The sequence below is a fragment of the Thamnophis elegans genome, chromosome 1 (genome assembly GCF_009769535.1).
Source record: "Thamnophis elegans isolate rThaEle1 chromosome 1, rThaEle1.pri, whole genome shotgun sequence".
NCBI classification, from domain to species: Eukaryota; Metazoa; Chordata; class Lepidosauria; order Squamata; family Colubridae; genus Thamnophis; species Thamnophis elegans.
Window position 1 is genome coordinate 42,271,145 of NC_045541.1, and position 27,499 is coordinate 42,298,643.

A 27,499-nucleotide genomic window follows, 5' to 3' on the forward strand; every position below is an offset into this window, starting at 1 on the left:
TCGCTTGATATTAACCATTCCGTAGATCTCATTCCCTACTGCCAACTCAGTTCTCCATTGTTTCATCGCCTTTTCAGTAAAGGATGTAATATTTTTGCTAATGCCAGTTGTTTCTAAGCATTTTATGATCCAACTATGTGGCAGTGAGTCAAATGCCTTTTTGTAATCAATCCAGACCATATTCAAGTTCGTTTTTCTGTTCTTACAATTTTCTAATATCATTTTATCAATTAGAAGCTGATCTTTTGTGCCCCTGCTCCTTCTTTTGTTGCCTTTTTGCTCACATCACATTAAGACTTTGATAAAAACGCCGTTGGTCTGATGGAAATTGCTGATTTTGTTTATATTGGATGATTCGTGCCTCATATCTTTCAATTTTTCTAGCTGTTGCTGTTATCTGCTGTTTTACAATCTCTACAGCTTCATTGATGTTTCTTGTATCCAATCTATATCTCCTGATTAGCCAATCTATGATTTTGTTGTTTTTAAGCCGTTGCTCATGCATGTTCTTTAAGTTACTAGCATCTGCCCTTAATTTTTTGATTTTTTGTTCTAAACGGATTTTCCACTTTGGCTTTGATGCTTTTTCTGTTGTGTGACTAGGTACTTTAATTTTAATGCCTAGTTCATTAGTGACTATTACAGCTGCGCTGTACATTAACTGGTTTGTTTCCAAGATGGATCCCGGTTCAATTGTTGAAAACACTGCATTAACCATTTTCATGATAGGGGCCAAAATTTTCTTAGGCACAGTTTTTAGTGATGGTAAACGTTGCCTTTCCTCATTAAGCAGAAAATGCTCCATGATCTTATCCTTCAATTCTTTTTGTTTTTGAGTTAGTTCATCAGTTGGTTCAGTGATAACTGGTTGTAGTGGTGGTGATGTTATTTCCTCCCCGAGAGCTTCTTCTGGGAGTTCTACTATAATGTCTTTAGTTGTGTCTTGAATATCAGTTATTTCCGCTTGTGATATTGTTTTTTGGGTTTTGCAATTTTCCTGAATTTCCTCATGTTCAACTTCACTAAATACTTTATTCCGTATAATAAATCGCCTTTGATCTGCTAGTCGTTGTTCACTAACATTTGAATCTGGATATTGTTGTTTCCATAATTCATACATTCGCTTTAAATAGCCTCTTTTTTCTGGCTCTGAGTTGTAGTAACAGGCCATTATGGCACGGTTTTCATCTGCACTATATTTTTGTCGTTTTGTTGGCTGGTCCACTTGTAGCCCACTTGTCGACGGATGTCCAGGGACCCCAACATCCGCCGCGGCCCTTGTTAACCCGCGCGACGACCGATGCGGTATGGAATTCTTATTTGTTTTTTTCACCATATTGTATGGGTTGGCGGGTTTTTTTTTACGGGACCAGATGCCAACCTGATCCCAACCTTCCTCCTTTCTCATCCGGGCTTGGGACCGGCAACGGCGGAGTTTTTTTATTATTATTATTATTATACAATTGTATCACAGCGGCCAGTTGTTTCGCCGGATTTGGCATTGGTTACTAGTCGGGCCCCACCCAGGGGCCTAGGACGTCGTAACGTATTTTCTTAATATGCGTGCAGATCCAAGCAGTGCGGCTTTTTGCATTTGACTGATGGTGATTTTGTCAATTTTTAACTGTTTTAAATGTAATTCCAGTGCTTTTGGAATAGCACTCAGTGTGCCGATTACCATTGCTGGTTTGTGCCATATTCGTTGAATTTCGATTTTTAAGTCCTGGTATTTCGCGATTTTTTAATATTCCTTCTCATCGACCCTGCTATCACCTGGTATTGCGATGTCTATGATTCTAACCTTATTTTTCTCAACCAGTGTGATGTCTGATGTATTATGCGCCAGTATTTTCTCCGTTTGTATGCGAAAATCCCACAAGATCTTGACCATCTGATTTTTCGGTGACTTTTTCAGGTTTATGTTCCCACCAGTTTGTTGCTGTTTTAATATTATAATTTTTGCACAAATTCCAATGGATCATTTGTGCTACTGAATTGTGCCGCAATTTATAATCAGTCTGAATGATTTTTTTACAGCAGCTGAGTATGTGATCAACAGTTTCATCAGCTTCTTTGCAAAGTCTGCATTTAGCATCATCAAAGGATTTTTCGATTTTGGCCTTAATGGCATTTGTGGGATAGTTTGTTCTTGCGCAGCCAGGATTAGTGACTCCACCATTCAATTTAGATTTCAAAATTTTCCTAACTCCGTTGGTGTACTCTCCCTGACAATAGTTTTTACTTCTCCATTTCAATTCCCTCACATATAGTGATTTTGCCCCTTTTTATGGATACAATGGCGCATTTTTCCATGCCAAACTACATTGAAATATCAGTGCTGAATACTCGGACTGTGTTTGTCAGTGATTGGATTTCTATTTCTGACTTTCCATACAGTTTCAAATCATCCATATATAATAAATGAGAATTTTTTTCAGCTTCTTTGGCTGTTTGGTAGACTAATTTCATTTTTTTTTAAGATTACTGATAGTGGGATCATCGCGATGATGAAGAGAAGAGGTGAAAGTGAATCACCCTGGAAAATTCCTCGTTTGATATTAACCATTCCGTAGATCTCATTCCCTACTGCCAACTCAGTTCTCCACTGTTTCATCGCCTTTTCAGTAAAGAGTGTAATATTTTTGCTAATGCCAGTTGTTTCTAAGCATTTTATGATCCAACTATGTGGCAATGAGTTGAATGCCTTTTTGTAATCAATCCAGACCTTATTCAAGTTTGTTTTTCTGTACTTACAATTTTCTAATATCATTTTATCAATTAGGAGCTGATCTTTTGTGCCCCTGCTCCTTCTTTTGTTGCCTTTTTGCTCTACTGGCAAGATGTTATTTGTTTCCCAATAATTCATAATGTTATCTGCAATAATGCCTGTGAGTAATTTGAAGGTTGTTGGCAAGCATGTTATTGGTCTGTAGTTTTCAGGTATTGTTCCTTTAGTTGCATCCTTCTGAATCAAGTATGTTTTTCCAGTTGTCAACCATTCATCAATTTGACCATTTTGTAAAATTTCATTCAGTTGCCTGGCCAATATTGCATGTAAACCAGTCAGATATTTGAGCCAGAAACCATGCAATTTGTCATTTCCAGGTGATGTCCAATTCTTTACTTTTTTTACTCGATTTTTGATCAACTCAGTTGTTATTTCTAATACTTGCATTTTCTTGTTGCCAATGCTTTTCTCAAAGTCATGTATCCACTTTGCTTCCTTATTGTAGTCCTTTGCATTTTCCCACAGTTCTTTCCAGAATTCAACTGTGGCCTGCTTTTCTGGTTTCTCACTTTTGGTGTCACCATTCACATTAAGACTTTGATAAAAACGCCATTGGTCTGATCAAAATTGCTGATTTTGTTTATATTGGATGATTCATGCCTCGTATCTTTCAATTTTTCTAGCTGTTGATGTTATCTGCTGTTTTACAATCTCAACAGCTTCATTGATGTTTCTTGTATCCAATCTATATCTTCTGATTAGCTGATCTATGATTTTGCTGTTTTTAAGCCATTGCTCATACATGTTTTTTAAGTTGCTAGCATCTGCCCTTAATTTTTTTACTTTTTGTTCTAATCGGATTTTCCACTTTGGCTTTGATGCTTTTTCCATTGTGTGACTAGGTGCTTTGATTTTAATGCCTAGTTCTTTAGTGACTATTACAGCTTCATTGTACATTAACTGATCGTTTCCAAGATGGATCCCGGTTCAATTGTTGAAAGAACTGCATTAACTATTTTCATAATAGGGGCCAAAATTTTCTTAGGCACAGTTTTTAATGATGGTAAATGTTGCCTTTCCTCATTAGACAGAAAATACTCCATGATCTTGTCCTTCAATTCTTTTTGTTTTTGAGTTAGTTCATCAGTTGGTTCAATGATATCTGGTTCTGGTGGTAGTGTTGTTATTTCCTCCCCGACATCTTCTTCTGGGAGTTCTACTACAATGTCTTTAGTTGTGTCTTGAATATCAGTTATTTCCGCTTGTGATATTGTTTTTTGGGTTTTGCAATTTGCCTGAATTTCCTCATGTTCAACTTCACCAAACACTTTATTCCGTATAATAAATCGCCTTTGATCTGCTAGTCGTTGTTCACTAACATTTGAATCTGGATATTGTTGTTTCCATAATTCATACATTCGCTTTAAATAGCCTCTTTTTTCTGGCTCTGAGTTGTAATAACAGGCCATTATGGCATGATTTTCATCTGCACTATATTTTTGTCGTTTTGTTGGCTGGTCCACTTGTAGCCCACTTGTCGAAGGATTCCCAGGGATCTCAACATCCGCCGTGGCCCTTGTTAACCTACGTGACGACCGATGCGGTATAGAATTTTTATTCGTTTCTTTCACCATGTTATATGGGTTGGCCTTTTTTTTATGGGGCCAGGTTGCCAACCTGATCCCAACCCTCCTCCTTTCTCATCCAGGCTTGGGACCAGCAATGGTGGAGTATTGTTGTTGTTGTTGTTGTTGTTGTTGTTATTATTATTATTATTATTATTTAATCTTTGGTGAGATTCACAGCTTTTGGGCTGATTGGTAGCTCAACAGCTCGAGTCCTAACTAAGGACCTAGGAACTGTTAAGATAACGTCGAAGGATATAAGCTGTTCCAAGTAGGATGGTTTTTTGTAGAATCAGAATGTTCAAGTCCGATAAATTTAAAATTTCCAAATAGCAAGGTAGCCGTTTAGGTATTGCTCCAAGGGCTCCAATTACAATCGGGACAACACACAATTTCTTTTTCCACAGTCGCTCAAGTTCAATTTGCAAGTCCCAGTACTTTGTGATTTTTTTCTTGCTGCTTATCTTCAATTCGTGCATCTCCAGGTATTGCAATGTCAGTGAACCAAACTTTTTTTCTTTTCAACTATTGTTATGTCAGGTGTGTTGTAGGCCAAATGCCTGTCAGTCTGAATTCTGAAGTCCCACAAGATCTTGACTTTCTCATTCTCTAAAACCTTCTGAACCTGATGTTCCCAATGGTTTTTGCTGCACTCAAATCCAAACTTCTGGCAAAATTTCCAGTGAATGATCTTAGCAACATGGTCATGGCATTGCAGGTAGTCAGTTTGTGAAATTTTGCTGCACCCACTGATCAAATGGTCGACTCTCTCATCTTTCTCATTACAGAGGCGACATTTGCTATTGGTAACATGCTGATTTTTTGTTTTCATGCAATTTGTGGCTAAGGCTTGTTCTTGAGCTGCTAAAATAAAGCCTTCTGTTTCTTTTTTCAGTACTCCTGATTTTAACCAGTTCTAAGTTAGCTTTTGGTCAGCTTTGTCTTCAATATTTTTCAAGAATTGGCCATGCACAGCTTTGCTTTTCCAATTTTCAGCTCGCTTCTCAATTATTTCTTTCTTATATTCAGCTTTCGACTTAGTTGTCTTCAGGTTGTTGTTGTTATTATTATTATTATTTTATTAATTTATTTCTATCTTTTTTTACTTTTTTATAATACATAATATAAAAAATTCAAAAACAAATAGTAGGACAAAGGGAGGAGGGAAAGGGAAGAAGAAAAGAAGGGAAAAAGAAAGAAAAGACATTGACTTATGACACCCTAAAATAAGATAGTAACACCCAACCTCAACTTTTTCCTTTTACATAGTAGTATAAACGAGCCATTTTTATATCAACAAATCTATCTAATCAGTAAAACCCAAAGTCAAACTTTCATTTTTTCCCCACATTAAACACAAAGTCCAGAAGCGGTTTCCAAGTAGAAACAAAAGTACTTGAGCATCCATATGTTGATCATGTGATCATGGGGATGCTGCAATGGTCATAAATGTAGAAAAATGATCTTGTTACTTTTTTCCATGCTCTTATCACTTTGGACAATCAGGGGTGTCAAACACAAGGCCCGGGGGCCCAATTCAGCCTGCAGGGGCAAACAGCAAAGGACTGGACCGCGGTTCTGCTGCCAGTGAAAATGGAGCTCAGGAGAGCCATTTTAACTGGCAGAGCACTCAGGCTGTCACAGGCATCCCCAGCAGGAGTAATGGCAAGCTGGCCATGCCCATCCTGGCCATGTCCACCCCACCCTTCCTGAAGTAAAAAACAAACCTGATGCATCCCTCAATGAAATTGAGTTTGACACTCCTATTCTAAATGAACTGTTGCAATTACCTGTAAAATATAATGTTCCGGTTATCTACCTACTTACTTACCTACATCTTAGGCACTGACAGGCACCCAGTTTCTCCAATTATTATGGTCCATTTCCCAAGGGTTAGTGCTTTGTGTACTTTTGATTAAACAGTGTTATTCAATAGGAGCTAGGAGGCATGACTCCTCTGTGGCTGCGCTTGCCCCGTGAGTCTTCTCCCAAAGCCTGAGCCAGGAGTAGGATGAGCTCATTTTAAAATGGTTTTATTCATTAGGAATACATGAGACAGAGAGATATCTGTTAATTGATACTTCTGTTATCTTGTTGATGTTTTTAGTTGTTTGTTAACCACCCAGCCACATGGTGAGGAGTGAGTGGCCATTAATTAAATAATTAAATCATTTATAAGAATCCAAGAAAAAAAATTCTTCTTGTAGCCCACCAGTGGCAAGCGGAGTTGGCAGCAGATTCAGACAGTGAGGAGGTTGGGGGGGAACATGGGCCAGTCCTGGAGTCTGGGGAAGGCTCTGATGAGGGCTCTGTGTTGGAGGCAGAGAGGGGGCCACAGCTGTATGCCAGTTATCGGCTGCCTTCAGAGTCAGACATCAGTGAGGCAAATGAATAGTTGGAGCCTGTTCCCAGTGTGCACATGCACAGAGTTGCCAGTTGAAGGAAACAGCTAAAGAACAGGGGTTGACTTGGGAATAAGGCCACAGGTGGACGATGCATGGCCCCTCCCAGAGGAAGTAAAAAAGGAGAGAAAGGGGAGTGGAGTTTGCAGGAGACAATTCATTCACTTAATTGGTTCATGACTCTCCGAGACTCCTTGCCAAGTTTTGAAGATATCAGCCTGGCCAGGTAAGGTCTGTGACTGTAAATCCTCCCTCAAAAGGCTTTGTTGGATATGAATGAGCAGAATTAACAGTAAATTAATAAAAGGGTTTTTTGTCGGGACAAGGAGTTTGCTTCATGCTCTTGGGAAGCCTAGGTCAGAACAATTCTGTTCTGTTAACTAAAACTGGCACTGTATTTCTGTACCCACAAACATTAAATGAGAAAACATCTATTCTCAATCAAGCAAGAATTACTGGAATGCAGTCTGAAAAATGGAACTCTGCATGGATGCAGTTTTATTTCATATTTTGTATTTATAAGATAGCCTTTAATCAGGAATTAATGAATTAATTTATTTGTAAGCAGAGTATATCCATCTTTATGGAAAATCATATTATTTTCTTGGTAAAAATTGTTACGTTATTAAATTCATACTGCCACAAATGAACATTGACTTCATTACATTATTGAATTAATGGTTGGATCCTTTCATTCTCCAAAATAAACCATTCTTAAAAGTAAAATTGGTAAACAATTTTTTAATCAGATCAGAAGTTTACGTTTATTTCCTTTGTGCTATCAAAAAATTATGGCAGGATGATTTTTTTAAAATAAAAAGAAAGAAAATTACATTAATCTGCATCAAAAGCAAATAAGCTTCTCTCTAGAGTTCCTTTGCTAGGAACCTTTTTTTTTTCCTGCTAGGCCTGTAACAGTTAAAAAAAAATCTTTTACATTATTAACAGGCATACTTCGACAATGGGAGAATTCACCCATTAATAAAACAATGTAATGAAACAGCTAGGCTAACCTCTATAGTGCAGAAATGTTTGGTCATTGTTTTATTTACTGTCGACTGAATACGATGTACATTTATTTCTGTTCTGCTAAGAAAACTACAATAATGAAATAAGATCTTGGGTGCTTTTCTGTATATGCCTTTACTTCCCCAATCTAATAGCTTTTTTTTAATCCTACAACAACATAAATCACTCTCCCAAATTCTGCTTGATGTAGCTGGAAGCAATATATATATATATGCGTATATGGATATTGAAATTCCAATTCTGACATATTGAACATGGGACAGTTTTTATTGATAGTTGCTACTATGATGAAGTGTATTGTTTCAATATTGCATTCATCTGTACAGGTAATCCTCAATTTACAACTATTTGTTTAGTGACCACTTGAAATTACAATGGAATGGAAAAATAGCTTATAACCATTTTTCACATGATTAAAACTTGGACCCTGGGCAACTGGAATGTATGATGGTTACAGTGTTCCGGGGTGAAGCAAAGTCCATGGGGGAGCCAGATTCATTTAACAACAATGTTAGTAACTTAACAACTGCAGTGATTCACTTAATAACTATGGCAAGAAATGTCGTAAGATGGAGCAAAATTCACTTAACAACTGTCTTGCAGAACAATGGAAATTTTGAGCTAAAATGTGATTGTCAGTTGTCTATATTAGATAAATCTAGGAAATAACAATTAATTCACATATCCCTGGAAACAAAATTGGGATTGTGATATTGGTGTACTCCTCCTCCATCAATATCTGAATATGATAGTTGGATACCATAAATAGAAGACAAGAATTTAACTTATTTATATATTATGGTTTCATCAAAGGCAAATTATATAAAATATATTTCATGGTTTATAAATGTATCTGGTTAATCATTTTCAGCTAAATGATCTGATTCTCCGATCCTTTTGTTTTTGCAAGACACAGTATATAGTATGTTTGAAAAGTAAGTCACTTTTATAAAATATTTTATTATGGATTTTCAAATGCATATGTTGAAAATACCAAAGAGAGTTGATTTACAATGAGGATAATGCTGATTCTGGGGTAATATGGCAGGTAGTCCTTAAGTTATAACCATTCATTTAATGACTGAAGTTACAACGGTGTTGAAAAGTATGACTTGCAATCAGTGCTCATACTTACAATCATTTCAGCAGTCCCATGGTCACATGATCAAAATTCAGGTGCTTGGAAACTGGCATGTATATATGACAGTTGCAATGTCCTTAGGTCACTTTTGCAACTTTTCTAGCTGACTTCTGATAAGCAAAGTCAGTGGGGGAAGCCAGGGTCACTTAACAACTATGTGATAATTTAATGATCACAGCAAAAATATTGTAAAATTGGATACAAATCAATTGACAACCATCTTGCTTAATGAGGGAGGTTCCAGGCCCAATCATAAATGGGACTTGATTCCCCCCTTGATTGTAAATCATGGACTACCTGTATCTTATCCTTCAATTGTCTTTATGATATCACATAATGAAATCTAATTTGCAGTGGCTCATCAGAGAAGTTAGAGGTGGGACAAATGAAACAAATCTATTATATTACTTACGTAACAAGACAACAGTCTTTGTGGTCCTGAGAATATTCCAAAGTGGCACTAGAGAAATTCAGGAGTAAAATTGCTAATTTTTCCTGGTAAAGGTATTGTTTGTTTGTTTTGATTTCATCAAAGTAAAGGCCAAATAAATGCATGCTTTTTGCTCCTTATTTCCTGAATGCTTTTGAAACTTTCACAAATAAAATTGATGATTCAACCCTGCCTCCTGCCTCCTTCAATGTTATCTCAAAAGAAAAAAGAAAGAAAGAAAGAAAGAAAGAAAGAAAGAAGCAAGCCCCAAAATAATTTGTGGATCCAATAAACCCATATTTTGTTACTGATTTTGTTTAAAATTATAACCATTTAACCTCTATTTCCTTGTTTTAGCTATAATCGAATATGTTTCTGGATTGCTGTTCTTATTCACATTTTCATAAATTAAACAAACAACAGAAAAGTTAAAACAAACAAAAAGAAAGTGAATACCTACTCATTTTTAAAATAAACATTTCATTAGAAGTGAAATTAAACCATATGATGGCTATAAAAAGATTAAAAAGGCGAAAAAGGTGAAAAAATAAAAGAAAAACCTTTGTAAAACATTCTTATAGCTCCCTTCTCTTTCCCCCCCTCCCCATATTTTACTTCTTTTCTTTCTCCCCTCTCATTTTTCTGCCTTCCATTTTTACCTACTAATAGCTAATTATACATTTTTGGGGGAATTTTACTGGATTGTTCTTCTTTTTGGAATCCAGAGAAAAAGACATTCTTTCTAGCCTAGAAAGGAAACAGGCCACAGTTATTTCCACAATGTTTCTGCAAAGGCAGAAAGCAACCTCTCTTTGAGGTACATTAAAAGAATGAAGCCCATTGAATTCTGCTTAGAGATGCATTAAGTCTATTAGATAGAATCATAAGGCACATTCAGAAAATGTTAGGCAGAAACAGAAAATGTCACATTTATATGAAGATAAAAATCACTTTGCTAAGTTACACTGTTTTGCTCTTTGGTAACACCCTGTATTAAGGTGCAATTTATAACTACTTTATTATTATTTATGATATGCAAGCCACTTTATAGCAAGCTCAATAGCAACTTAAATTCATGTATTAAAGATGCAAACACGGGGTTTAATACAATTTACATCTTATAATATTCTTTGCAACAGATTCTCATTGCATCATCCGTTAAGCATTTATTACTAATGCATTTTATAACACACTTTATAATACATTATTTGAGGAAGTAGTTGCATTTAGAGATCATTTCATAAATAAGAATAAAGCATTTATAACTGGCACCTTAATTTAAAGCGTTACCTCCGCATTACAAGAGAGCCACTCACCATCCGTCTCACTTTGCAATTATTCTCAAAAAGCACCTCTTAATAAAAGATACGCTGAGTTCTATTTCCCTTCCTCTCTCATCTGATTAAAAGTTTATTGAGCCATTTTCTTACATCTGCTCTCAGAAGTCTTGAGACTTAGCAACTCTGCATTTTTTTCCCATCATGCCAAACTTTTTTTCAATAGCACTTCTGACAAGATGGGACAGGAGAAAGATAACTGCTTACCAGATTGGGCACAGCTGGCTGTTTCGATTCCTTAAAGAATTCCATTTTCCGTCCAGTGAGAACAATCCGAGAGTAAGTCCAGTTTTTCCTTAAATGCCATATATAAAGAAATGTATCAATTAATCTCATGCTTTTGTTGTGAGGATCACAACTACTTTTGTAGATTAGCTTTCCACAGGGTTTAGGACTCAGAGAAGTAGCAGACAAATATATTTTATTAAATAAATTGAGGGCAAAAATATACATGGGAGAAGCTGATTAGGAGAAGGAAGAAAAAGAGGAGAAAGAGGAGAAGGAGAAGAAAGATGAGGGGAAGGGTGCCAAGATTGATGCATAAGTCAATGCAAGAAAACATGAAGAATATTGCCTCAAATTTTGGTCTCCACAATATAAAAATTATGTTGGGACTCTAGGAAGATCAGAGAAGAGCTATTAGAGGACTGGAAGCAAAATCACGAAGAACAGGTGCTGGAATGGGATATGTCTGGTTTAATGAGAAGAAGGACTAGAATGACATGATAGCAGTGTTCCAATATTTAAGGGGCTGCCATAAAGAAACAGATGTCAACCTATTCTCCAAAGTACCTGAAGGCAGGACAAGAAGTAATGGATGGAAACTAATCAACTACAGAACCAACCTACAACTAAGGGTAATTTTCCTGACAGTGAGAACAATTAATCAGTGAAACAGCTTGCCTCCAGAACTTGTCAGCACTCCATCACTGGAGGTTTGTAAGAAGAGATTGGACAACATTTTGTTTAGAATGATATAGGCCCGAGATGGCAAACCTATGGCACACAGGCCAGAGGTGGCATGCAGTGCCCTCTCTGATGGCACGAGAGCTGTCGCCCCAGTTCAGCTTCGCTAATCATGCGTACATCCCTCCTACTGCCCTTTCTTTGAGTTTCTGCAACGCATGCACGGGAAGGTGGGACGTGCAGGGGGTGCGGGCATATATGTGGGAGCGGCATGCATGAGCGGTGGTACTCATGCAGAGGAGCACATGCACATTGCAGGGAGTTCAGGTATGTGCTCATTTGCACACACGTGTGCATACTTTGGGCACTCGGTCCGGAAAAGTTTAGCCATCACTGGTATAGGATTTCCTGCTTGAGCAAAGGGTCTAGAAGACCTCCAAGGTCTCTTCCAACTCTTTGTTAGCTAATTTATCTGATTCCTCCAAAGAGGGCACAGTTAGTTTGTAAAGGGACAGTGAACCATACATGGCATGGTGTTAAGCCTAGCAATGAAAATGTCCTTGTGTATAAAACAAGAACTTTGAAAGAACTTACTAGGAGAAAATATTTTCTTCATATATTGTCCTTACCATAGTGGGGAGTTACAGTGCAGGGGTTTGGTAAATCACACACCCTGCTTGAACTCCAAAGATACTTTCTCATATTGAATTGAGCCTGAAAAGCAACAATTACTTAAGTATTTTTTCAAGGAAGAAATACATTTAATGATGACAAGAAGTGGGCTGGGGGGCAGGTGAACAGAGCCTCCCATACAATTTAATTTTAGCCAATATCTGTCAAATTTTCAAACATGCCCCTATAGAGGAAGCAGAACATTTGACATACAGCTCAAAGAAGAATAGCACTTAACAGAATAACAGAAGTGGAAGGGACCTTGAAGGTCTTCTAGTCCAACCCCCTGCAAAAGCAGGAGACCTTGTACCAGTCCAAAAAAGTGGCTGTCCAGTTGCATATTTATCCACTTGTATATTTAATCCAAGTTTATTTTACGGTTCTTAGATCTGTTATGCAGAGACCGATGTGCCATTCAGCAAAAGACTTGATACTTTGCTGATACTTACGAAACTTTATAATTTTAGAAATTAAATAATTGTGTAGGCACACAGGAATATAAAGTATTCCATTAGATAGCCTTAAGGGTCAAATTATGACAATTTTTCTTTAGTTTTCCCAACTTGGGGAAGATTGGATGATGATTTCCAAATGTTATTTATTTTCCGATTATGCTTATAATTACTGTGTCTTTTATTAAACACTTTAGTTTTCATGTAACTTATGTTCAGTTTTCTTTGCTTTCTCTTGCATACTCTGCCTTAGGCCAAACGGTCAGAGATAAAGTGACTGCATCATCAAGATCGTATATTAAAATTAACTACAGGTCCAGAGCACTCTGAAAGATGCACAAAAATATAAATATGATATAAAAATATAAATAAACCTAATTATCATTTTCTCCATCAAGAGAAAACAGTTCAGCCGAAGTTTTACACAGGTGCAGAGGGTGAATGGCAGCAAATAATAAGAGAGAGAGAGAGAGAGAGAGAATGGGGAGAGGGGGAGAGAGGGGGAGAGAGGGGGAGAGAGGGGGGGGAGAGAGAGAGAGAGAGAGAGAGAGAGAGAGAGAGAATATGAATGAATGACTCATTGTTACAATTTGGTTAGAAACCTAAGTATCAAAACAAAAAACATTAGGGGACCTCATTCAGAAAGCAAGAGAAAAATGATGCAAAATAACAACAACAACAACAACAATCCTGCAGCAGTCAGATTTAACCCATCTGAACCATAAAATTGCTACATACAGATACAGTGATAAAACATTGATCTCACAGCTGCCTGAGATACAGCTTCAGAGTTTCAGCTCCTTTTTAAAATTGAAATCAATGACTTTCCAGAGCAGTCTTCCTTTGGTCATTATATTTGCATTCTAGGAAATGGACACCTGATGGCAGCACATTATAAGATCAATGTGGTTTATATGGCTCTATTTCCTTAAAGATACAGATTTTTGAAGTTTCACCCGACAATTCCAAGTTTAGCAGAAGAATGTTGGCACTTTCAACGTTCCTGAATTTTACCTTAATAACAGGAAGTGATAATTGAAGGGGGGTGAAAACACTCCCCCCCCCCACATTTTAGACCTCTTATTTTTGTCTTCATAGGTGTGGATGTATACAGTAAACCTAAACCATGACAGATGTACATTTAAAAAGCATAACATAAATGTCTTTTGATTGTATTTTGGTATATTTGGATCCTTGGTGGGGCTGAATTGGTAACTGGTGTTTAATTCTTTGCTTAACTATGATATATAGTGTGGTGTTTTTCTCTGCCTCTAGGAGCATATTGCACAGAAAAGGTTTCCTTTGGCTGAAGAATGGTATAAAAGTACAATCTATAAAAAAAATGCAAAAAGACCAGAGTCCTTCATAATTGGACAATCCATATTAGGTCAGCGCTAATTAAAAGCAACAGAGATATGGAGGCAGGCCCATCTGCATGGCGATTGTATTTATCACTACTATAAGGATATAGTCTTTTTACAAGACTGTTCTGACCTCCCACCTTGTTCGTTCAGAAATGAAAGCCAAACCAAGCTTGCAAAGGAATGTCTTTATCAGTCCCGGCTGGAGCTGGCTGCGAGCCCAAAATAAGCACAGATAAAAGGCTCTGGCAAAAAGTCTTCACTCAAACTAATACCAAACAGAATTACATAAATCAAGACACTTATCCAAATGCTTTTCTCAATGGTTACACACGAACGTAGAACAAACGTTGACTTCTGCAACTAGGGCGTGGCACCATCAGTCTTTTATCCGCAGGAGGAGATCCTTAATGAGCCACAGCTGCTCATTATCCTCTCCTGTGAGCATCCTGAAACCACTCACAGGAGGATTCTGTGTCAGAGTCTGATAGCAGCTCCAAAGGCTCCTACCGAGCCACAACACAAGACTATTTAACTTACTCAACAGTTTACTTAAAAGACTTTTCACGTAATGTTCCACATCAGAATATAACCCTTTGAAAAAGAGCAAGATTTCACCCTCTGGTTAAAACTGAGTTGATACATCCATGAGACTATATTATCTCAGCCAATGACCATCTGAATTGACTGTGCAGAGGTGGTATTCAGCCGGTTCTGACTGGTTCTGGTGAACCAGTAGCAGAAAATTTGAGTAGTTCAGAGAACCGGCAAATACCACCTCTGGCTGGCTCCGCCCCCATCTATTCGCTGCTTCCCAAGTCCCAAGTGATCGACTGGGTCTTTTTCTGTTGCCCTGCACAGGAAAATAGAGCTGGAAAGCAGATTAGTGAGGTGTGGAGGGAATGGGGATTTTAAAGGAACCTTCCCCTGGAGTGGGGAGGGAATGGAGATTTTACAGTATCCTTGCCCTGAAGTGGGATGGAAATGGAAATTTTAGAGTATCCTTGCCCTGGAGTGAGGTGGAAATGGAGAGTTTACAGTATCCTTCCCCTGCCATGCCTACAAGCCATGCCACAGCCACATAACCAGTAGTAAAAAAAATTGAGTCCCACCACTGTGATTGTGGATGTCAAAATTGCTATCAGGAAATACAGACATGAGAAGCCAAACATAAAAGAGTTGAAATTTCAGTTGCTCTAATAACTATTATTCTAGCCCCAAAATCTCCTGATGCATTTTCCAAATTCAAATATCACCACTTGGAGAGTGGTCTACATCACAGAGAGTTTTAAGTTCTCAGGCTGAAGTGGAAACAGGAATGGCACACAGACAACTTCTCTCTGCCTCATAAACTTTTTTTCCCCTAACACTACAAATTATAGAGAGCTTCAGTATGTTCTCCATTTCTGCTTTCTAGGGACATTATTCCAGGCTTACACTTCAATTACACTTTGCATCCTATGCAATAATTATGGATAAATTTAAAATTCAAGACTGTAGAGCAAGACTCAACTTAAGGAACAAAGTTGCATCATCCATAGAATCAGAACAAGTTCCTGTTTCTTCTTTACATTAAAAATGACAACTTGATAATGAAATTATGGAAGATCTGATGTTTGAAGAGTTTTGGGGGAAGTGGAAGCATAATTTACAGCTCTTTGAACTTTTGAAGAAACTTATTGGGAAAAATGAGCTTGATCTACAGACCAAGCTTGATGGTTGCCTGTTCTCTGAATCCCAAGTCAAATAACATTGCTTTGCACTTCTGTCTACATTAGAATTATTTAATGTCACCTACCTTAGCTTCTTGCCTTCATCTGCAATCTTAGCCTTTAGAAGATAGCCTTCTTTGATAATCTGTAATAAAGAAGGTGATGTACAATGTTTATTCATTCCACTATACTGTTATTTCTGATGGCATAATTCCTGTTTAGCTTCCACTTGAATGCATTCAATGAATGGGAACCATACCATCTGTCTGGACAATTGGTTCCATTGTCAAACTGCTCTTATTGTTAGCAAAAAAAAAAATCCTAAGTGTCAAAACAGATTTTCCTCTAACTTACATCTATTACTCTGTGTCTAGAACGAGAAGGTACAGTTGAAGACCTTCTTCCTTATGCAATATCTTCTCAGGCACTTAAAAAGGGACATCACACTGCTCATCTTCTTCCATTTCTCTTCATAAAAATTGATTTCTAGTACATTCCTTTCCCTTCTCTAATCCTATTTTAATTTCTCAGAATCTTTTTTAAAATGTGGAATCCAGGATTGGTAACAGTAGCTAAGAAGGGATCTGATCACAGGAGATCAAAGTCCAAAAAATGTCTAAAGTAAAATTGTAGAATTTATACTTCACTATGGTCAGAGCTTAATGTCAGGGTTCCAAATAGCATCCTCAATCCAATAAGAGTCTGAGGCTAGAGATTCCTCAAAGTTCAAATTTATTAGAAGAGCCATGTTGGCACATCTGGGAAAACCCAAATCTGAAAGCTTCCAGGTTTTCTCCACTCAGTTGAAAGTTAAAGACCCTGCCCCAACACCCATAGGTTCATTGCATGATCCAATCAGTCATTGCCATGAAGGAAGATTCCTCCCATCCACACCCATCTAGGTGCAGGGAGAAGATACTTTGACTTTCTGAGAAGGAATGTCATTTTGGCTACATATCTCCCATGCTCCATCAATCCCCACTCCCAGTTTCCCACAGTAGTAAATGTTTGAATATGTGGCAGGCTTGAGGCACTATACAAAGATGATTCATGTGTTATAATGTCTTATAATGATTGAGCTCAACTATCAATGCATGTTATGTGTATACATGACATATATACCTTGTTTCCCTGAAAACAAGACCCTCCTCAGATAATAAGCCCAATTGGGCTTTTGAGCGCATGTGCTAAAATAAGTCCTCCCCAAAAATATTGCAATACAGCAGCAGTCATGAGGTGACCACGCTCGCCGCCTCCTACACTTCAAATTAATAAGACCTCTCCAAAAACAAGGCCAAGCACTTATTTCAGGGGGTCAAAAGAAAATAAGACCCTGTCTTGTTTTGGGGGAAACACAGTATATGATGTACACAACATCATCAACATCAAAGAATGTGGGTTGGCTGAACGGTGCATTGTTGCATAACCTCACAGACTATCTTTAAGAATATAATATGTCTCTTGGCTTAATAGACATTTTAAAATTCAAATATTGAAGCAATGGGCTATAAAAGATTCATTTATAATATTGTTTGTTTTTATTAGCAAGTTTTCAAATGTAAACACAAAAGCATATGAACAGCTGATACTTTGAAACATGTTGGGCAAAACATATGCTATGTAATGCATATTCTTCATGAGCCCCTAAGAATTTTAAAACCCTTGTTCAAGGTACAAATGTTTATGCCATTCAAACTTCTTGGGGTCATTGCTTTAAAATAAAAAACATTGTATCACCCTTGTTTCTATATCTGTATTGTTCAATACTGAGATGATATGACTTTCAATTAAGTTCCCATAAATTAGTTCATATTAAGTAATATAATTAATATAAAGAATATTCTATTCTATCTTCTCTCCACTCCGTAGCATCATTTTTGCAATAAACATGTGGTTTATTCATCTTCTCCTTTGTTATCTTGTATAGTTACACTGTACAAATTTAGGATATTGACAAGGAAATTATTTTCCTCTAGCTAACATTTGAGTTGGAAAAAGCTTCTATTTATCCTAGCTGAGATTTCTTTGTTATTCCTAGCCTCTGTAATTTAGTCAAAATTTTCAAACCTAGTGAGCTCCAAATATTGGACTAATAGTGCCATTGAACTTAGTAAGGACAGGCCTTGCCCAAGATGGAAAATACAACATGGGAATCTTGGAAGGAACAAAATTGGGGAGGTCAGTTTATCCAACAGAAGCTAGAAATAACCAAAAATTGCAATACTGTATTAATGCAAATTTAAAAGTGGCAAAAAATAAACATTAGGATTGCTTCTTGCCTTCATTATATCTCTCCCCTTGGTCTTAGGGCATACGAGCAGAATTCAGAAATTAAGATTAGTACATCTGAACCTGACCACATTAGACGTATGTCGGCTGTGCTGGGAACCATCTGTTAAAATAGTTTCATCACGGTCCCTCCAAGATAATTCAAGTTATCTTTTCAGCCATTTCACAGATGGATGACATGAGATTATTGAACATGAAATGGCCTTACAGCACTTGCTATCTCTTCTGCCTCAATAAATATCCATCATTTGTTTGTGTGTGTTTTTTCAGTGCTGCCCTTTCTGTACCTTTCCAGTGAAGAAAACGTTGAGAGAGAGATGGAGAGAAATTAATAGAGAAAGAAGGCAGAAAGTTCAAGGACCCAATTTAGTTTCTGGATAGATAGATAGATAGATAGATAGATAGATAGATAGATAGATAGATAGATAGATAGATAGATAGATAGATAGATAGACAGACAGACAGACAGACAGACAGACAGACAGACAGACAGACAGACAGACAGACAGACAGACAGACAGACAGACAGATTAGCTAGTATGTATTCATTTCTTTAGAGGTACTGTGGTATATTTATTTGAATCTACTATGCATATGTTTTAATAATGGCAAGAGAAATTATGAAATGCACATGAAAATGACTTTAGAAATAATAGAGATATGTTGATTTATTTAGGAATGTGATCTAGAACTCATAGATAGTTAATTAAGTTGGGGATAATTATTTCTTCCTGGAATAAAGAAACACTCCCATTGACAAAGATTTCCTTCACAAATTAATACATGAATGCAATGATGATAGATATTTAGCCAGGATCTCATTTCACTTTACAGGTAATGGAACATATAGAAGGGAGATGGGAATTTATATTATACTCCGTCTTTTTATCCTGACTTCCTTATATTAATGGGGAAAGTTGGCAGTGGGGGTAAGACCTTATTCAGTTGAGCATGGTTATAATTCTCTGGGTGTTGGGCACTCTAATTATATAGGATTGCTAATTCCATGGAGACTGTAACCTCATTCATCTAAAAATAATTGCAGGTTCAATACGAAGGAATGATGTACATATGCAGTTTAATTTGCCATAGCCCATCAGAAAAAAAGAATTAGTGGATGGACAATTTATAGACTGAAATACAAACTTGAAATAAGGACATTTTTTTTAAAAAAATAGCAATATTGCTGAAAATTACAATTAAAAGATAAAAACAAATACATATTAAAAATGAAAGAAAAAAAGAAAAGTGCAGAAAAGACAAAAGAAATAAAAGTGACAAAAGATGATATTAAATATATTAAAAAATTACTTCCCCCTTCATCACAAGTATAAACAATTTTAGTAAGTTATTTTCTCTTAAAATATAAGGAATGATTGCTTCTTCTCATATCTCATCTCTTATCTATAAACAAAATTCTAAATCCTTGTTCAGTCCTGATCAGCTTGTCTATTATGGGTTACAAGACCTAAAAAACATACATACATACATACATACATACATACATACATACATACATACATGTTAATCTTGAGTAAATATACCAACTTTAGATTCTTTTCCTATACTTTTAATAATCTTGATCTTTCATCCCTTCAAATCCCTTTTCACAAGATCCTTCTGAACTTTAACAAGTTTCTTTTGTAAATCCGAGATAGAAAAGTTATCCCCATCGTTATTTTGGATTGTTATTTGTATATCCCTTTTCATTATTAACATCGATCAGTTTCATTAATATATCCAATGTAGCATATTTTTCCATATCATTCTTGTAGCTGTCCTTTTTAAGATTACTTTCAGATCAAGTTCAGTCTTGTCTAGTAAAACTATTTCCTTTTCATAACTTTGTACCCTGTCTATGTAAGTATTATGGCAGACACTCTTATAATTATTCACTGCACAAATATCTTCATACGTCCAATATTAACATCTTTTGTTCTATTCCGTTTAAAGATAAAAGTAAAGGTTTCCCTTGTCCAGTTGTGTCCAACTCTAGGGGACAGTGTTCATCTCTGCTTCTTAGGTTAGGGAGCCAGCGTTATCTGAAAACACTTCTGTGGTCATGTGGCCAGCATCACTAAAGCCTGAGATGCATGGAACACTATTACCTTCCCACCAAGGTGATACCTATTTATCTACTTCATGTTTTTGAAGTGCTGGGTGAGCAAGAGCTGCAGCAAGTTTGGGTCTCAAATCTGGGCTATCAACCATTCCAGCTGACAAGTTTAGCGTGTTTAACCACTGAACCATCACAACTACCCATTCTGTTTAGTAAGTCAAATTTAAGTCTTCTCCTTTAATTATAATCTTTAACTCCTTCTGGTTCTCTCTAGTGTCTGGTCTTCAAAATTCTCTCTAGTGTCTAGTGTCTGGTCATCCTATCATTTTTTTAAAGACCTCAAAATTATAGCATTTTCCCACTATAAGGATTGTTATAATTAATTTCAAAATCTATTCTCAAGTCCATCCAGATCTTTATCCATTGGTAACTTTCCAAAATTAACATTCTAATCCCCCTTTTAAGATCTATTGTTTTAAGTTCTTAAACTTGAATGTAAAACTTTTGCTAAGAATTGAAGGAAGTTCTCTTGGTGCTATCAAACTCCAAGAGTTCCTAATAGCTGAAAAACAGTTAACAAGCAATTTCCAAAAGTTGTTAGAAAAGAACACAGTGTCCTTTCACAAGTGTTGCTCACAGTTTAAGCAAGATGGCTCTCTAAACCCAATAGAGAATACTGTATTGGCACCCCTATACGAGAAGCAACTAACTGGAGCATTTGTGGGTGATCCCACATCCTCTCCTTGTCTGGAGAGAGATTGCAAGAAGCCAATCTACTCATCAGCTCTTTGATCTAGTGCAATTGTTGTCTCAACTCTCAGCAGAGCTTTCTTCAATTCTGCACTTTTCCTCCCAGAAATCAAACTAAGGAAAAATTTCCTGATGGTTGGAACAATATAACAACAGAATAGTCTCTATTTGTGGTGTTTTGTAATGGGAGGTTTTCAAGTAAAATTTAGACATCTGGATGGTATGAAGATTCCTGCTGTGGTAGACCTCCAAAATCCCTTTGAATGTTATGATTCTATGACTTTCATTTTTCTTCACTGCATTCTATGCAGTGGGATCAGGCAACATTCATATGGAAAGGATTTGCATGCAATATATGACATACTGAAAGATCATAAGCAATTTTATACTTTTAAGTATACAAACATGGCAATAGAAAGCATAACTAAAAACTATTATAGACTCCAATTTTCAATCTTTTTTATAATAATGAAAAAGCAGTATAAACATGCATAAATTGGGAATTTTGCAGTATACAAGTTCAATATTTTTTTAAAAAATCTCCTTGTAGGGCATTAGCTAGCTGCAAAACATCGTACTTGCAAGAATATCTGAGGAGGTTATTGTAAGAGATAAACCTATGTATTGTGTGGCTATTGGGCTAAAACTGAGCATCTCTTATTATTAAATTAAGCAGTTGCAACTTGCTTACTTGGTCTGCTTTATACTTGCCTTATACTACCATTCTTCCAATTGATCATTTTTCTTGTACTTAGATAATAAAACTGTTACTTTGACTTTTTCTAGTTACAACTATATTACCCCAGAAATATAAGATCTGTCTGGGGAAAAAAATTCTTAGTTCAAAATGTACTAATACTAATAATATTGTTAGTTGCTAACAGTCACTATACTTCTAATAGTAATTAATTTTTGGTCGCAATAATCATAAAAAATAGCATAGCTTTCCATTTAATTGTGGCTCCATGGTCATAGTACATGTAGGACAACAGCAAAGAGAATTCAATTCCCCTTTTTTTATCCCCCAAATTTTACCAATAAATGCCATCTTCCAAAATTGGTTTCATTTTTTTTTTAAAAAAAATCAAGCTCTTATGTATAGCAGATTTATCTATATACCTGTGGGCAAGTAGCAAGGATAATACGAAGATATTTTACTGTTCTTGAGAAAGCAGTATTACTCAAATAAATATTTACTAAGAATGCTGAAATATCATTTTTAGTTGTCTTAAATGAATGGATAATTTAAACTGTGTATCATTGGCCAATCTTGCTCAGGTCTTTAGTTCCCTTTTATCCTGTTAAGATAATAAGGAATCTTCATCCAATACAAAGATGTATTCATCTTTCAAACATGTATTCTGTTTTTGTTAATAAAAGCCTATAAAATCCACAATACATTGTAATAGCTATAATGCAACTGCTTACCTGTTTTTCCAATGGAACAAGGCAATCAAGATGTGGTATATTATGTTGGGAATGATTCCGTCTGTGACGAGATAGCTGGAAATATATTTAGAAGTCAGAATACACTCAAATCAAACATTTAACATGCAAGGATGAACTGAAAATAATTCAACTCAGCACATTCCCTCTCAACTGTACTAGTGGCGGTTTTCAGGTAAATAAAATTAATATGCGCTCATTGCAACATTTTACCCTTACACAAGATATTTAAAAGTCTTGTGTCTTTAAAGTATTTTTTTAAAAAGGTTTAGAAGAACATACCATTACCAGATCAATTCACATTTAGACTTCTGTGCGAATTTAGACTTGTGTGTGAATTTAGACGTGTGTGAAATAACAGTGTTAAGAAGAGTTGGACTATGGCCTGGCTATGGTTACTCAGACTGTTGTGTTTTTATGGTAAGCTTTGAATCCAATTCCAGGTTCTTTTAGATGTGATTTCTCCCTCAGTGGTGTGATTGGTAGCTGTTTAAGTACTGAATTCATTAACCAATTAGAATAGAATAGAATGGAATGGGATAAGATGGAATAGAATGGGATGGGATGGAATAACAGAGTTGGAAGGGACTTTGGAATCTTCTAGTCCAACCCCCTGCTTAGGCAGGAAACAAATGGTTATTCAATCTCTTCTTTAAAACTTCTAGTATTGTAGCATTTACAACTTCTGGAGGCAAGTTGTTCCACTGATTAAACTGTCAAGAAATTTCTCCTTAGTTCTAGGTTGATTCTCTCCTTGATTGGTTTCCATTCATTGCTTCTTGTGCTGCCCTCAGCTGCATTGGAGAATAGCTTGACTCCCTCTTCTTTGTGGTAGCCTCTGAGATATTGGGCTAAAGATTAAGGTTGTTGGAAAAAAGGAGAAGGAATATGGTTGGTTTATTTGAGCAAGGTTAAAATAGATAGGTTAAAATGGAGTTTTACTGACCAGGAGTGGATGATGATGATGTTTAAAGGTTTTTTTATTGACAACAATTATATGGGAATGAATTAATTTGCTGTATTTTAAATTTTATCTGATTAAAATTAAAATTGTTATGTTGTAATATCTGGTAACTTTTGTTTGACTTTTTACTGACTACACTTGAATGATGTTTGGTTTGGAAAATTTGTTTAATGATAGGAAAAAGTGATACAAATATAAAAGGAAGGAATTCAAGTAGGTTTATTAGATCAAGTTTATGATAGTCAGTTTGTTCTTTCTGCTAATCCTAATGGATTTGCCTAATTAGGATGGTAGATGAGATTTTTAAAAAAAAAATGTTTATACAGAATGAAGTGAGATATGGGATGAAGAGATGCTTGTTTTTTAAGAGAGGTGATATGTTATTAAAGTTGTTTGTACTTGCTGGACAAAGGGGGAAATTACTTATTTTGTTTCCTTCTTATTTAATAATTTTCTTCAATTTTTATTAAAATATCAGTATTTAATATTTAAACAGTTTTGACAGCAACAGAGAGAAGAAAAAAACAATGGAAATATGGTTTAAGATAAGGTACTCTGCTTATGGTACATGGAGCATGATGGCTCTCTAAATTAGAGATGGGTGGATGGGGAAAAAGAGTGAGATTGTAGATAGAACCACTGAGAGAGATACTGTAGATGATAGGTAGATAGGTAGATAGATAGATAGATAGATAGATAGATAGATAGATAGATAGATAGATAGATAGATAGATAGATAGATAGATGATAGATAGATAGATAGATAGATAGATAGATAGATAGATAGATATTGATTTTTGACACTTATTTAATTGCCTTGTTTTAATTTAATTCTACATTACCAAGGGGTGAAAGAAACCACAAATGAAACACTTTCTGAGATTCAAAAGTTTCACTGACCTACTTATAAACATATTACTTAACAATTTCATTAGGAATGAGTAACAGCTGGTGACATGGCTGTGTCCTAAAGTGTTTTCTGTCTTAATATTTTGTGTCTTAAGCAATCAAGCTTTTGTAAGAAATACTTTTGTTAGCAGCAGTCCCTCCTCTGGGGAACAAAAAATGTCAAACCAAATTTTCTGTATTTTACAATTTTGTTTTCAGAAGTGTCATGCTTCTCTTTTATTAACATGGAGAGTAAATAAGAATGATTTGCTGATGTGGTTGTGAAAGCTTATAAGATTTCAGACCTTTCATTTAATTTTGGGTTGATATTGAATGAAGGTGGTTTGCATCTGTATACATTGAAAGAATAGATAGATAAAAGAAAGACAGACAGACAGATGGGAGAGAGAGAGAGAGAAAGAGAGAGAGAGAAAGAGAGAGATTGGATAAATAGGATACTCTATGTAAGAATATAGTTAAAGTGGAATTGTTTAAGTGAAAATTAGCACTTAAATACTTCCACTTTAATTATATTCTTACATAGATCACAGCAAAATTCTGCACAATTTTATTTCATCTCTTCATAGTTAAGAAAATCCAAATTCTATCATTTTTAGTAGTTAATCAATATTGTTTTACCTATGATATGAGCAGGAGGAGGCACTGGGGATGATAAAGCCCAAAAAATTGAAGACTTTGCTTTTTTAAAAATAAATAAATAAATTAAATTTTAAATTATATTTAAATTTAAAGCTGCAGGGCATGAGGCTTTGTTCAGTTCCTGGGCTCCTCTGAGTTCAGCAGGAAAGAGTTAAGCATGAAATTCAAGTATGCTGGAATTTAATTTAATTGTATTTGTGGCAAGTGTGCATTAGTTCTATTATAACATGTCAAAAATTGGGTACAAAGTAAAGACCAGGGAAAATGTCATTACTTTGTTAACCAAATGTCAGCCAAATAATTTGCATTTTGACTAATTATTTAATTTCTCAGATATGAACTAAAATTAAATTTTGAAGTTCACACTTTCTAAATTTTGTAACATTCTTCGGTAAAAAGTTACTGACAGCTTTATGTGAATTTTACCAATAAATTCATGTAAAAGCCCTGTTCAATCAATACTTATATACATAGAACATGTAAACAGTGGTGAACTTTTTCCTTCTACAAGTTGCATTAGTGGCATCAGTAGAAAGTCTCTAAAGTAGAGCCCAAGACTCTGCAGTCATGGGCTTTATGGTTTGAAAAATGCTTGATAAAATGAAAACTGCAGCCAACTGTGCAGGAGATACAAAATGCACAACTTCAAGTGATGACTTCTGCATGACAGAGATAGGAAATTCTGCTCAAGCTGTTTGCTCTTGCAGTTCTACACACAAACACAGTGATGCCTAGATTAGTGAAATTAGCATACAATGTAATTTATATTTATGAAAAAATACTATTTATTACACAAAATGCATGGTATCAGGAATCTGTATCACAAAATTCACATTTTTTCCTATATAGATGAGAGAAATATTTCAAGCTCATGCAGGACTACCCTGTTTTCCCCAAAATAACACATCCCAAAATAATAAGCTCAATCAGGCTTTTGAGCACATGTGCTAAAATAAGCCCTCCTCCAAAAATAAGTCCTCCCCAAAAATATTGCAACACAGTAGCAACCATGAGGTGTCCAAACTCTGTGCCTCCTGCACCTCAAAAATAATAAGATCACCCCCCAAATAAGGCCAAGTGCATATTTCATGGGTCAAAAGAAAATAAAACCCTGTCTTATTTTTGGGGAAACATGGTATGAATGTAAGGCTGGAAACACACAGAAATTAAAAATTGATAGTTTTGCTTGACTATTTTCATATGATTGACTTAAACTGTAAAAATTAATTATGCAGTGTGTAGATACGGTTAATCCCCTTCTACATGGTATAAGAAGTGATAATGCAAACATACAATTATACACTGCAATACCATTTTTATACCAACAACAGGCAAAACAAATGTCCTCAGCAAGAATATATATATTTTCTTTTCTTCTAGCTTTTTTGGAGTTGCTATGATTCTTATATTGGAAATTGGTAGAGTCCAATAAATATTTTCCATATTTTTCTATACGAAAAGTTTTGTTCTTAAAAGGGCATTTTGATATTTTCAAATAATGAAGAGAAACAACACTTAGAGAATATACAGAAAATAGATAGCTGCGTATAGTAATCTCATACTGTTTTAAAAAGCAACTGTCAACCAAAATGTATCACAGATCCAGGGGCGATCTTTATTAGTGGCACCAAAGCCTGCTCAAAGAATGTGTCAGGCAATCCTATGGGTTGTCCACCTTTGACCTTGTCATGTTGATGGGCAAAGTCCGTGAGGAGGTGTAATCACATTCTGGTGGACACAATTATGCTTCTAGATTAACAGCCTTGAGCAACTGAAATAGATTTTTTTACAGAGAGGAAAAAGAGAAGAAAAACACGTGGCTGCTAGCTATGTTTTCAAAGTAATATGCCATTTGATTCTCATTCCATCATCTCTTGAAATAAAAGACAATCCAATTTAAACTATTCTATGTAGATGCTAAAGGGGGGGGAGGGAGGAAGGAATATTTTTTCTTAAGAGTTCATCAATAACAGAATTAACTCTGAAGACTTACTATTCCAGCATACAAGTGATTGCAAGAAGGATTAATGTCATCTGAATGTGTGCAATTTATGCTTCCCTCCCCTGGGCATTTAATGCCTATCAACTGCACAACAATTAGAATAGGGACATATTCAAATGCCCCACATAACTGATGTCTTGATTTAAGATATCACCTATGTTTACTGCCTCCCCACATCACACAAAATGTTTTGCTTTGATTTGATTTGTGTTTTTGTTTGTACTTAATTTCATTTCTATGTATTGAGACAGCTTGAGGATCCATTGGATTATTGCTTTTGGGTGGAAAACTAATTTGATCAGCACTTCCCAGATTTCAAGAGTATTCTTCAGTTAGCAACTATTTTACCCAGAGCTTCAAAAAATCCATTCACCAAATCTATGGGCAAGTGAGGATCTGTTTGATTTTGCTCAGCAACTTTTCACCCCTTCCTTCCTTCCTTCCTTCCTTCCTTCCTTCCTTCCTTCCTTCCTTCCTTCCTTCCTTCCTTCCTTCCTTGTCTCCTTGCCTGAAGTTAGCTAAATGGTATCTTTGTTCCGCAAGAGCCACTCAATATCTAAGAAAGAATTCATTGTCAGTTTCTGCAAAATCAGAGCTTCGGCAAAAAAATATGCCTGTTAGCTTGTTGTAAATCAAAGGCTGACAG

At 35.9% G+C, this 27,499-nt stretch overlaps 1 protein-coding gene across 1 annotated transcript in view; it reads right to left on the minus strand.

Annotated features, from left to right (window-relative positions):
* The window catches only part of ARHGAP15 (Rho GTPase activating protein 15), a 488,720-nt gene that overhangs the window by 399,592 nt on the left and 61,629 nt on the right, over positions 1–27,499 (minus strand). The window contains exons 3-5 of the mRNA XM_032209003.1: positions 22,322–22,396; positions 15,882–15,940; positions 10,900–10,987 (exon numbers count right to left, since the gene is read on the minus strand). Coding sequence (XP_032064894.1) covers positions 10,900–10,987; positions 15,882–15,940; positions 22,322–22,396 — 222 coding nt within the window. The remainder of the gene's footprint in view (positions 1–10,899; positions 10,988–15,881; positions 15,941–22,321; positions 22,397–27,499) is intronic.